The 13,293-nt window shown below is 41.3% G+C and overlaps 1 protein-coding gene across 1 annotated transcript in view; it reads right to left on the reverse strand.

The window, feature by feature from the left end:
* Positions 1 to 1,001: 1,001 nt before the first annotated feature.
* FGD3 (FYVE, RhoGEF and PH domain containing 3) overlaps positions 1,002 to 13,293 on the reverse strand; it is a 52,432-nt gene continuing 40,140 nt past the window's right edge. Inside the window, exons 16-18 of the mRNA XM_010192255.1 lie at positions 11,596 to 11,748; positions 9,030 to 9,170; positions 1,002 to 1,977 (exon numbers count right to left, since the gene is read on the reverse strand). Of these exons, the coding sequence (XP_010190557.1) occupies positions 1,753 to 1,977; positions 9,030 to 9,170; positions 11,596 to 11,748 (519 nt within the window). The 3' untranslated portion in view covers positions 1,002 to 1,752. The remainder of the gene's footprint in view (positions 1,978 to 9,029; positions 9,171 to 11,595; positions 11,749 to 13,293) is intronic.

Here is a 13,293-nt window from a genome sequence, read left to right on the forward strand (position 1 = left end):
GATTCCCCATATTCTTAAAAGATGTGTATTCCAATGCTTCGAAAGATTCATCTCCCAGGATCATATTCTCAACCTTTCTATTACTGAATTCATTTGTGGAAATGACATACGTGTGTCCCAAGAACAGGAAAGAATAATCCAAAGCCCAAATAATGCCTCAAAAAGGATGAGGGCTAGCTCACTCTTACTGTGGTCACTAGAGACTGTTCCTTCAGCTTCTCCAGAGCTCAATGGGGCTTGGAAAGACGATAACTCTGTTTATTGGAGAACACCCTCTCACTTGGACAACACTCATAGTGCTAACCATGACTGGGGAGCGAGACCCCAACCTCCAATGCCAGTAGTTGTTTCACTTCAGGTGTATGATTTATTACAGCAATGTGAAAAAACCCAAGCCCCAAAAAAGGAAAAATCAAATCCTTTTCTATAGGTACGAAAACGCCTCACTGATGCAGATCACTAAATTTCAACAATCCTAACAAACTCTGTCGGTATGGAATATAGCTGTCTTCACCAATATCAGAAAATGTAGAAGGCTGAAGAGGAAACAAAAGTTAAACCAAACCATTTTAAAATACAGTACTGTGAAAGATTTTATTTCATTTTTATCAGTACTACATGCTTACTACCACTAGAAACAGACATGCCTATTTTGTTTGCTTGTTTGTGGCTTTTTGTTTTGTTTTTAGCCCTATGTTAAGTGTTGACCTAAAGCTTGCTGTGCCTTGGAAATCTGGCTCAGGATTAACTGTATGACGTTTTATTTAAACAGATAAGCACTTAAGTTTGAAAAATCAGACAAATACAGGTGAACAGGAAAATTAAATTACAAATTCAGTTCATACAAATATCTCTTATTCTATGCACTAAATCCTGTTAATTAGCTGAGAGCTTTCAAAAATTCTTGAAATACTTATGAAACATTATTTACAAATTATATAAATAAATACTAGGTCACTTTTAAATTAACCAATGCAACAAAAAAGTCACCTTTTTGTACTGTGTGTACTAAAAATGTTCTTGTTTATTGATTGTAACCCAGTTTGCAGTATAAAACATTTGTTCACTTACATCAAAATGGGTTCAAATAGAAGGAAGGAAGGTATTGAAAAGAAATAAAGCAATATTATAAATGCTTAAAATCAAAGAGGCTTCGTAATGTTCTCTTTCTGCACAGTTTGCAGTCATTTTCAGAAGTCCCTGCTACAGTAATTGTGAACAGCTCATCTCAAAATAGCAGAGACACAGTTTTAGCAAAGGGAAAATCTCCAGTACGTCACTCACAAGTCACAAAGACCTTTCACCGGGAGGGAGAGGATGGCGAAGGGAATGTCAGTGGCCAGCACAAGCCTTTACAACATTTAACTTAAAAGGCAGCATTTTGAGAACTAATCACAGACTATACACATCCTGCACCGAACAGCAATCAAAAGGACTGGAAAATATACATTGAGGAAAACAAGAAACCGATGGTTTTCCATTGCCTTTGTTAAAATTAATGCTTTTCTCCTTGTCTTTTGTTTTAAAACCAGCATCAACACCACCATCAACAACTACAACTACCTTTTCCTTTAACATAATATATGCCAGTTAACTACTGTACGTGAGAAATGTACAATAAAAGGAGAGGAACCACTGAATTTCCTATGCAGACACATGAAAATATAAAGCCATACAGATTCAAAGTGCCATGAATACCGAATTCAAGTGATGGTTTATAGCATGTAGGACAGAAACTAAAGAGAACTTGCTCTATGGGTTGCCAAGCCCTTCAGCTGTATCTTCAGTTTCCCCTTTGGCTGCTTTGGTGAGAATTTCCATCCATTTTAGCTGCAGTTCTTCATCTTCTGCGCTGAAATATAGAGTTTGCTGGGACTGGCAAAGCTTAAAAACATGCTTCACCTCAAACTTCTCACCAGAACCTGGTAAAGTGACTTCATATCCAGGCAGAGGAATAGGACGTGGGCTCCGTCCATCCTAAAGAAGAAAGAACAAATGTAAAAATTCAGCAAGGAACGCCTGTTTCAAACAGTTTAAAACTCGTTCTGAAGTGCTATGACATGGTTGGAAATGCATGACCCTACACCCAAGCCATGGTCACCAGGCAGACGCTCAGGCCAAGCCGTTGCACCCCAACCCTCTCTCCCCACAGGAGCGTTTCGCCGTCGGCTAACAGCCCTGCCGTGCTGGAGCCAACACGTGCCTGCGGAGCGAACACGCACGCACACGCTTCAACATGCACACGGACGCGGTTCCAGAGCATGCCACGGCATCGCGTTCCAGAGCCGGCTTCTTGTTCAGTGCTGTACCCTAACACCAAAGAGGCAATATCAACTGCTCAACTTAAAAGAACAGGCAATGACTTAGCGGTGCTTTACTCTTCTGATTTAAAAGATTGCCTTTCACAGTGATAACACGGATCCAGTAGTGGCATGGCTGGGGATTTTAATGTCATTTCACATAACTTCCACATGTTGTCTCTTATAAAAAAACCTTTGCATTAGGTACAGGCAATCGGGCCCAGCTGAGAATGGTTTGGTGTAGCCCCTTTGGAACCTCACGGGACATTTGTACGATTGGCTTAAAGAAGACAAATAGGCAGAACTGGACACGGAGAGACACCGGGGAAGAGACTTTGAAATAATGAATCTAGTGAATGTTCTCAGAAGGACTTGGGTTATTCATGATGCCTTTCAGAGCTGTCAAGGAAGTCGAAGCTCAGATCCTTTCAAAGCCAGATTAACTCACAGATCCAAGAAGGGACACAGCTCTCTAGGAGTCACATCTTGAGCATCAACCAGTTCCTCTCCTAAGCTCTCAGGAAAGGCACACTTTGGCAAGGCAAGGTGTGCTAGGACCGAGCAATGTGTTCCAACAGATGCCAACAAAGCATTTTCAAAGGTGGGTCCCCAAACATAAGTCTAAGCCTCACAGGCATCAAGTGCTCACAAGAAGCCATCGTCTCTTGTAGCAGCTCCTTGCGCAGCAGCCTACTCAAGTTCAACGCCTCATGCCAAATTTAACAAGGCATCCCACAGAGAGGTGGCAAAGTCATTCTTTTGTCACCCCATACTGAATGCAGATGACTTAGTAAATCTGGAAGGGGACCACAGCTCTGAGAACAATGGCAAAAAATTTCTACTTTTCTAACACAAAGTAATTCAAGTTTAAGAACGGCTCACATCAATGTAAATGCATACATTACCTAATGAGAGAACCGCAGTGTTTGATTTAGTGAACACAAGCTGATATTCTAGCTTTAGCTGGGACAGAGTTATTCTCCTTACAGTAGCTGATAAGATTTTTGGTTTGGTTCCTGCCAGCAGATGTTTGTATTATATCAAGGTTTGTTTTCCAGTCTCTGCCTAAGCATTTGTTCATAGTTTCTTTTCTGGGTTGTTTTTTTTTTCCTTCTCTTAGCACAGGAGGATGGGGAGAAGTGAAAACCTGGGATTTTCTGGGACAAGTGACCCAGGACAGATGATCCGTGACCAATAAAAATGTATTCTATCTCATAAACATCACACTCACTATAAATTGGGGAGTTTGCAGGTGATGACTCCTTCCCCTGCATTCCTTCCTTCCCTTCTCCTTCACGATGGTTGCCTGTCTCCGTTCCTGAGCCTTACCCCGCCTTTGTCACATTTTCATTGCCATGGAGCCAGTGGCTGCTGTTTGTGAGCTGAGTATAACTTTGATTGCTTCATTATCATTGTTTCTACTCTAACAATTCATTATTATTATTATTATTATCATTATCATTATTATTATTATTATTTCAGTTTGGTTTAATTTTTAGAATGGATTTGGTTGGAAAAGACCTTCATCGAGTCCAACCACTGAACCAGCCCTAAGTCCACCACTAGACCATGTCCCTAAGCACGACATCTCCTTGTCTTTTAAACACCTCCAGAGATGGTGACTCCACCATCTCCCTGGGCAGCCCCTGCCAGTGCTTGACAACCCTTACAGTAAAGAAATTCCTCCCAATATCCAACCTAAAGCTGCCCTGGCAGAACTTGAGGCCATTTCCTGTACTATCACTGGCTACCACTGAGAAGAGACTGACTTCCACCTCGCTATGACCCCCTTTCAGGGAGTTGTAGAGGGCAATAAGGTCTCCCCTCAGTCTCCTTTTCTCCAGACTAAACAACCACAGCTCCCTCAGCTGCTCCTCATAATTCTTGTGCTCTAAACCCTTCACCAGCTTTGCTGACTTTCTCTGGACACACTCCAGCATCTCAGTGTCCTTTTTGTAGTGAGGGGCCCAAAACTGAACACAGGATTCAAGGTGCAAAATTGCAGTCTTGAATTAATTTAATTAATAGACTTTTAAATAGTCTTTATCGCAACCAGAGGAGTTCTTTACTTTTACTCTCCCAATTCTCTCCCCCAAACCACTGGGGGGTGGTGAGTGAGCGATGCATGGTGTTTAGCTGCTTGCCATGTTAAACCACAACAGCTGGATATGTGGCAGTGCTAAAGCAAGCAAATACGGGACTGATGAACACAAAATGCACATGAGCACATGCAAGCTCAACCATGCCTGCTTCATTGGTCTTGTTTAAGGAAAACAGATGCTAGCACTTGTCACATGTAGAATCAGAGGTTGCCCATGACAATGACAAATGGTACTGTTTGTAGCCAAGAAGTGCAGCATAAGACCAAATTGATGTTTGTGTTGTACACATTACACCTACCCAACACATGCAGACACAGGCAAATTAAGCAGACTGCCTTTGGTCTTGCTTCCTCCCTTTTCTCAATATGATGCCTTTGCCACTTTCTCTGTACCTGCCTTATCCAAAAGGAAGGAATGTAAATTATCTCTGCAGAGCCACCCTACAGACAGTGAAGCACTCAGCCTCCAGCCATACCACACACCCAAACCAGATCTCTGCAGGACTATGAGCACCTCTGGATTTTCTCTGCAACTAAACCCTTCCCCTCCTGCCTGCAATCCAACAAAACCAAGGGCTGTTCTGTACCCACGAGGAATTTGGGCCCTACATCAACCACATAGTAGGATTTACAGGCACTACAGAGAGATAAATGTCATATTCCATTTTCAAGACCTTACTGGATTTAGCTGGTTGAACTGTTGGGTTTTCTTTAAAAATATTTCTGTACGCAACATACCAGGGTTGCACGGTATCGGTATTTCATCAAACCAAACTACCCAGCGGTGAGAAGAGTTTCCCTTTAGGGTTGACTTCCTGAGATAGTGAGTGACACAAAAACCTACCAGTTGTGTAATACTGTCAGTAATCACAAGCACTGTGCACTCATCCTGACTCTGAGCAGCATAATACTAATGTGTTCTTTATCTGGGTAATTACAGCAGTGTTTGTTTACTCTTCTGTCACAGCCACTACAACACCCAGGGTTTAAGATCTAGGAATGGAGTCCTCAATTCCATCACACAGGTAGTTCTTTATCAAGCTCCCCTCCATACAGATATCCCTCTCACACCGCACATCTCCGCAGTGTACAACCTCTCCTACACAAATATACAGAACAACAGCTACCCACTGATGGACCAATATAATTCCCTGCTACTTTTGAGTAGGCTTAGAAAATCCCTGTTTTTCAACCCAAACTCCACTCTCTACCCACTGATGATCTAAACCCAACCTTGTGCATGTTGAGAGACTCCTAGGACACGATGGTGTGCCAAGATGCAAAGCTCTGCGGGACCACGAAGAAGGACAGGCAAAGTTTTATACAGGGCCAATTAAAGCTTCACCTAAACTGGGTCAGCAGACAAGCCACAAAAATACGTCTCTAAAACACCAAGCTTGACTTCAAACGCAGCTACTCCCTTATTTTCTAGGGTTAAATAACATTTACATGATGAACACAAGATTTTTCCTCAGAATTTATAAAGCAAAATTTTCTCTTGGATCCAACCTGATAATTATATACACGAGCTCTCACCATACTAGATTTACCCTCCACATGTCTCCAAGATTCATTACTTCTCTAGAGAACTGGGGGTCCTTAATTGTGTATTATTTCTCAGTCGAGTGTAAATTAATGCCAGTTGTACAAGGATTGTACAAGCACTGTTATAAGGCCAAGGGAGGCAGGAGTTCCAGGAGGAGTCCTTGGAAAGAGAGTACGTTCTACAAAACTGCTGATCCTTAAGCTTGAGCTGGTCTTTGCTTATAAGCAAACTCTTATAATTCCACTCAGATAAACACGACAAACAGCTGCACAAATTCTGCCTCCGTCTGAGGACAGATAAAATTGCTACGATTTCCATACCTAAATAAGCTGTAAATTTTATCCTCATCCATAAAGCCTTATGCAAGACTTAAACCGGGAACACTCAGAGGATTAATTCATTCTCCTGGAACAAGGATCTAAAGCAAAAGAGCCGTTTTCTTGCCATTTTAAAGCCTGTGAGTTGTATTTCCATTTGCACTGGCAGCCCTTCTTTAGCGTGAGGGCCAGGGGAAGAGAGGCCGAAAGCTGTCAGGGCATTTACTGTATCAGACGCCCCAGATTCAGCTTCATTTAATCCTTCTTTCCAAGAGGCAGCTATTATTTCTGTTCTTTTAAAAGTTATTCCCCCAACTTTCAAACTCCTACCGTCAAGCTTCACTTGTGCTCTGTTTCAAGGCCTTTAAGACCATTGTTGCAATATTATTCCCAAAAGCATCTCTTTTTTTTTTTTAGGCACTGAAACACTTCTTTGCAGGCCTAAAGAGGTTTGTGAGATGCATTGAGGCGGTTGTACACAAAACAAACAGAAAATAACATTCAAACCTGTGAGTGACTCCTGATTTATTCCAGACACCAGGAGAGAAGCTCTGTAATAGATTTTTCTCAGAAGTCTAGTGTATATTAAGTAAACCATATTGAACAAGAATGTTTGGTTGATATCAAGGAGTGGGATTTGCTTCATAATTTTTTCCTTCAGTTGGATGCAAAGTGAAGAAAGTATAGGAGTGGGAGTGGTATGGGCCCTTGAAGAAGGGACTCATTTGTGTTGTTTATGGTCTCAGCCTGCAACTGGCGATTCCTGATAGTAAATCCTGGCTTGGTTATTGAACGTAAGATCGATCGACCCTGCCCAGTATGCTTTCCTGCCATTTTATCGTGAGATTTATCTCACACCTAAAATAGTTGAGGACACTAACCACTAAATTTAACCGTCATAAAATCGACAATCAGTGTCAAGGGCACCCTTTTCCCCTAAAAAATAGGATCTTACTAATAATACCAACAAAGGCTCAAGATCAAATCTGGCAGGACATGGAGCAAAGAATGTAGCAGCTGAAGCACAGCAGCTCCTCCATCTTCCAATCCTGGCTTTGCACGACTGTCAGGAGGGGCCTGGAGAATGAAGCCTCATTCTGCTGTGCACTAAATACAGCTGATTTATGTTCTGTGGAATATTACTTGTGCTGTCCCGAGACAACCGGTTGGGCACTAGGAGAAATGCTCGTTCTAGGTCATACCATGTACGATGTGCTGCTTCCTCTCAACTCCTCATTCCAGCCATCTCCTAGATGACATGTGTTGCTCCTGGGTAAGAAAGACCAAAGAATTTGGACCTCTCTCCCCCTGTTCCCTCTCTCCTTCCCAAGGCTTGCCTGTACAAGGCACCCTGGTTTGGTTTGCGAGAGATACAGGGCTTGCACTAGACCTTTGCTGAGGTTTTCACATCAGTTGAAAAATTTCTGAGTGAAGCTTTGCTTTTGAGAGCTTTTTGCCTTTCCCCAGCCTCTGACTCCAGAGACATCTAAAGATGGGGTATTGCTGCATTCATTTTAGTGCTTTGTCTGCAGTCATTTGCTTTTTCTATATGCAATTTCCATCACCAGCTCCTGTTGATGAGGAGGGAGCCGCCGCAGGATGAACTGGAGCTGACCCAGCACGGGGTCTGAAGCCCAGTCGAAGCCACATGAGCTGTCTGGAGCTCCAAATTCAAGCTTTCAACCTCTTGAGCACTAGGCTTAAAACATTACACACACTTGTTCAAAACCAGAGGTGTTCTCGCTGACAAGCAGCAAAATGAACCCACTTGTAAGGACAACGCGTACTTCTTGTCAAATGTTTGCTATGAGGTAAGCTTTACGTTGAACAGCTTCATAAAATCCTGGGCAGTATTCAGTTCACACACTGTTCCTAGCTACAGCCATGCAAATTGATGCTAATAAAAAGCAAGCCCTTCATAGCATTAGCAGGGTAATGGGAGCTTCAATTCAGACCCATTTCTTCTTCCATCTCACGCAAGAGATAAAAGAAAGCCATATATAAACATGCCAAATGCCAAACACTAGATTGGATGTGGAGGACCTCATTTCAGCATCTTCATTCTTTATCTTCAGCACTAAGGAAGCGTGACCGATATTTCTATTCTGGATATTCTACTTGGATATAGATATTTCTGTCACTTACTTTCCATCACCCACAAATGCTAGCTAGCTTCAACAGCACACTTGAAAACAAAATAAGGCTTACCACAGTAATTATCTCTAGTAAAGATAAAACCACATGATGCTATGACAAGGAGCTTTACCAAACACAGTTCATTTTTCAGGCTGAAGAACACCTACATTTACACAAATTCATCCACCCTCTCAACCCAGAACTAGGTTTAAAAAATAAAAAAAGAAAAAGCTTGAACCACCAAATGCAATATTCAGGCTGCTTCACAGCTCTATACATTTTACAGGAAAGTGCTTTCCCTAATGACAGGGTAAGAAAATCTCTGAATATAACTGTCTGAAACCTCTAAAAAAACCAAAACATAACCAAATTATCCTTGTTTGTCCTTTTTTGTTAAAAAATGGAAAAGAAAAGCTATAAGCCTAAACATTTGCTCAGAACCGTATCAGCAGTAACTACAGATAACAAGGAAATCTGAAATCTCTGAGGCTTTGTGCTGTATTCAGAATACCAAGTTCATTTTTGTTGCTGAAACCAAGACAAATCCTTTGGCCTATTTCTAAGCCTGACATATTTAAACTTACTTTTTTTCCCCCCCTGTGTGTTAATGCCCATGAAAGACATTTTACCTGGCTACTTCCTTGCAGATACAGAACAAGAGGCTCAGTCTTGGGGATGGTGACCCACATTTTGTACCAAGTCTTCCCTTTTTCAAGGAACTGGAGGTAGCTGCTGAAGAGGCTGTTTTCAGCTGCTAAGATGCTTTGCTTCTGGATGAAGGAAAAAAAAAAGAATAAAAAAAAGACCTGTTCCCATCTATGCTTACATGGGCAAAATACTTAGAATTAAGTATAAAATACACTTAAGTTTTCTAGAGTCAAATAATACTGTAGGCCAAACACTGGATAGCCCGTAAGTGAACAAAAATTTAATCCTTATTATATACCATGAAGAAATTGCACATTTCCTTGTAACAGAGGCAGATGCTGAACCAGTGGAGATGAACTTAAATTCCATCTCTGCCATGTAAACTGAGAATGGCAATTAAGATGATGCAGCTAGTTTCTTGCTTAGCAAAGTAGGCTGGCAGATGATTTCAAATTAATGAAAAAGGTGTCTTAAACACTTGTGCATGGATGCAGAGAGCACTAGAGCAAAAAAAAAGATTGAAAACAACTTCTGACTTTTGATAGAAAACAAAAAAACCCAAAATTCCTGTTCACATTACACTTTGCACAGAAGGCTCCTTGGGGATTTCTGGCATCTGTTAATAACATTTGTAAAGTGGCAACCTCCACAGCTCCTACTAAGCTTGTTAAGAAAGTTTAGTGTAAATAGGAGGGACAGAAAAAGACTGTCTCTGATCTTTCTTTTTTAAAAAATGTACTTTCTTGCATTTTACCTGCTCCTTTGAAGATTAGGCACAAGGCTAGAAGCCTGATAACATGAGCGAAAAATGACAATTTTCCTTGGGTTTTTACAGCTTTCTGCTGTAATCTACTTTCTGAAGTAAAACCATAGGTTCCATTTCACTGGTTTGCCTTTTCGTCTTTTCAGATTACCAGAGCTCTGGGCTGTGGAGGCGCAGGGTTTCACTTTCCTGGCAAACAGCGCTGCTGAAACAGTGTGAGAAAGTTGAGATGCCACACTGTTCCATAGCGCTCATAATCTGTAGGCACCACTGTAGTGTACAGCTGAAGTTTCTGATGGTATCAAGCTCTGGATCCAGAATCTTGTCTGTGCTCTGCAGACATGAGAGCTGAGGGAAGGACAACGTGGGTTTGTAGCTGTACCCCTCTTTGTATTTCAGAGACTCTGGAGGTGTCTGTGTACAAAGCTGCTGAAGCATTCGAGCAGTAGAGTTCACTCTGCGCACCGTGCTGGTGTAATTTTACCTGTGTAAAATTTTACCTGTACATTTAGTAGCCTGGAAATAAATAAGACATCCTGGGAGGCAGAGCAGTCCAAGATGCCATGAGGAAGCAGGTATTACAGGAGCTCGGGATACGCACTGGCAGGTTTACATTTCTTCTCAGAGCCTAGCTCTTTGCCATGTAGTTTGGCTGTGATGAGGAGCAAAACAAGGCTGTTGGCTCAGTGTGATGGCAGTTTGATGGCTCAGAGGGGTGGCTTCCAGAAAGACCTTCTTCAAGGCAAGACTTTATTCAGCATAGGCTGCAACTGTTCTCCAAATTTCAATGCAATGCTCATATCAGGACGGTGTATGTCAGTGTACTGGGGGGAAGGATGATTTGCAATGAAGGTCCTTGTGTTTCAGTGGCTCTTTCAAGAATCTGATGTGCTCTCAAAAGGTATGTCCCTGTGGGTCCACTTTCAATTGAGATGAATGTCTGCTTTTACACACGCAGTGACTTCTGGCTGTACTTCACAGATCAAATAAATCAACCCCTTTTCTTCAAGGTGGCCCATGAAAAGCATGATACATAATGGTACTCACTGCTCTGCCTGTTGTCTAAAAAAAGCATTGGTAAGAGAAGGTTCAGTTGTTGTGGGTGAGGATAAAACAAACCAGTTTGGCAAGAGGTTTCTTGTTCTTGTAAAAAATCAGGGTAGGATGTGCTGCTAGCACAATATAAAGCTTGGTGTCATCTGTGGCACTTGTAAAGCAGTAGTTTACACAGTATGATTTGTGGAAGTCACATCTTGGAGAAAAGAGTCTACATTACATGCAGGTCGGAGAAAGTTCCAGCGAATCCTGACAGTCTTTCAGAAGGATGTCATGCTTTTGAATGATCAACTAAGAAAAAATCATTTCAGTGATATTTTGACAGGATATGCAATAAGGACTGCAAAAGCATCTTCTATACAGAATTAAAAGTGAAAAGTCAAATCTTGTTTTGCCAATAGTTATTGTGCTCAACTCAGGATTGGAAATGCACCATAACAAAAAGACACTAGAAGAACCCTTTTTTTTTGTTACTTTGAAGCTTAGCTGCAAAACCTGTGTGCGTCCCTGTACAATCAACATCCTACAATGAACGCTCACCCGTTACAAACAGCATTCAGGCTGCGTGCACACTCTGTACAAGTTATACAAGGCCAGGGGTCAAATATCATGGTAGGGGGGGGAAAAAGGCAAACAATTTTAGTTGTTTTAAATAGATATATTTAAACAGATACAAAAAAGAGAGAGACTTCCAAGGGCAGCTAGCATTTCCCAGCTAAATACTGTACCTCTGCAGCAAGTCTTTTCTTTTGTTCTCCGACTGTTTCCACCCCAGGGCTGCATGGGCTGGCTGGGAACTGCAGGAAACACTCTTTACACACTCGATTATGACGGCTGTTATCTGCAAGGGGTTTAAACTCCGAGCATTTTGCACAGATCACCTGTATCAGAAAGATGGGGCTTTATTAGTCATCACTAAAACAGAACCCTTCTCCAAAGAAAGTGACTTGCAGAACAGTTGTTATTACAGTAAAATACAGAAATCTAATGTAAGCGTTAGATAAAGTGACCAATGTAATATTTACTTTATTTACCTCAAATAATAATTAACATTTTTGTGATCCCACTGTGTGTAACAACATAATCAAAGAAAACATATGCCTTTTGGTACATACTTCATGATAAACATCATTCAAGTTTGCTCTTCTTATACACCTTTATGAGTCAGAAAGGGCTTAGGTTGACAAGCAATTAGTGCATTTCAATGCCAATCGTAAAATGGTCTAGGAAGGACTGACTTTCAGAGTACAGGTGGCTGACGCTTCATCATTTCGGCAGTTCAGCCTGATAGAACTGAGGAATCCAAAAATCACTGCCCATTTTAAGAGCATACTCCCACATGTTATCCATTAAAAACTATTTGTCCGATGGCAAATTAATGATTTTCGCTTCCTTTCATCAGCTACAAGGAGCACACCAGTGCCCTGAAACCAGTGCTGATGCAGGGTGATGGATCTGCAGCTCTGAAACCCATTTTCACACTTAAAATCTGACCCTTGCTTTTGCCCAGCTGCTCCTGGGAGAGAAACCAACCCCAGATGCAATGCAGGGGCAGTCAGCTGGATCCGACATCCACTCTGAATTTAATGTTCAATAATATACCCCAGATGCCCCTCGGGTACAAGTATCTGTTACTATATGCTTCACCGCAAGACATTAATGACTATAAGGAGGTAACTACCTGAATTCAGCAAGTGTTAAGTGAAGCACCATTCTGCAATGTTATATAAACCAAAGCAAGCTGGCATTTTTAGAAACATGAGTCTTTTCTTAATGCAGATTCACTTAATTAATTTGAATGCTATTGCCATAACCAGCAAGTGTTAAATAATAAATTATTAATAATGTAACTCTTGTTATTGCTATTATTAGAGAAAGCTATTTATTTCATTTCTTAAACAATACTGAACTTTGCAGTGGAACATTTTAAACCTCCAATATATTTCATTATTTTAGTAAATATTAATAAAATCAAACCAGGATGGTTGACAATCCCAACTGTGGTGCAAAAGTATCTCCTCCACAGTAGTTTTATTTCAAAATAAAGAAAGACTGAGGTTTCCTTAAACATCTTAACTATACTTTAAGGTCTCTCTTCAGCTGCAAATTTATCTCCACTTCAAATGAATAATGGTATTTAAATAACATTATTCTGCGCGAGTTACATTAGGAACACTGAACTGTGAAACTCAAGTCACAGAAGGCAGGTTTCAAGTCATATTACAGAAAATAATCTTATCTTGGCTGTGGTTATGATTTTCACAAAAAACCTGAGACTTAAGGTGTCAGCGGATGGCACCCGGGAAGGGTGGCTCAGTGCCTTCAGAGACCGGGCCTTGGATCTCCAGGACTGATTTTTTTGACTTTTCAAGCAGGAGGAAACTACTTTGGTGCAAGCAGTTCTTGACAGCTGTCCTTTAGGGAAA

This window comes from Mesitornis unicolor, unplaced genomic scaffold (genome assembly GCF_000695765.1).
Source record: "Mesitornis unicolor isolate BGI_N332 unplaced genomic scaffold, ASM69576v1 scaffold1949, whole genome shotgun sequence".
NCBI classification, from domain to species: domain Eukaryota; kingdom Metazoa; phylum Chordata; class Aves; order Mesitornithiformes; family Mesitornithidae; genus Mesitornis; species Mesitornis unicolor.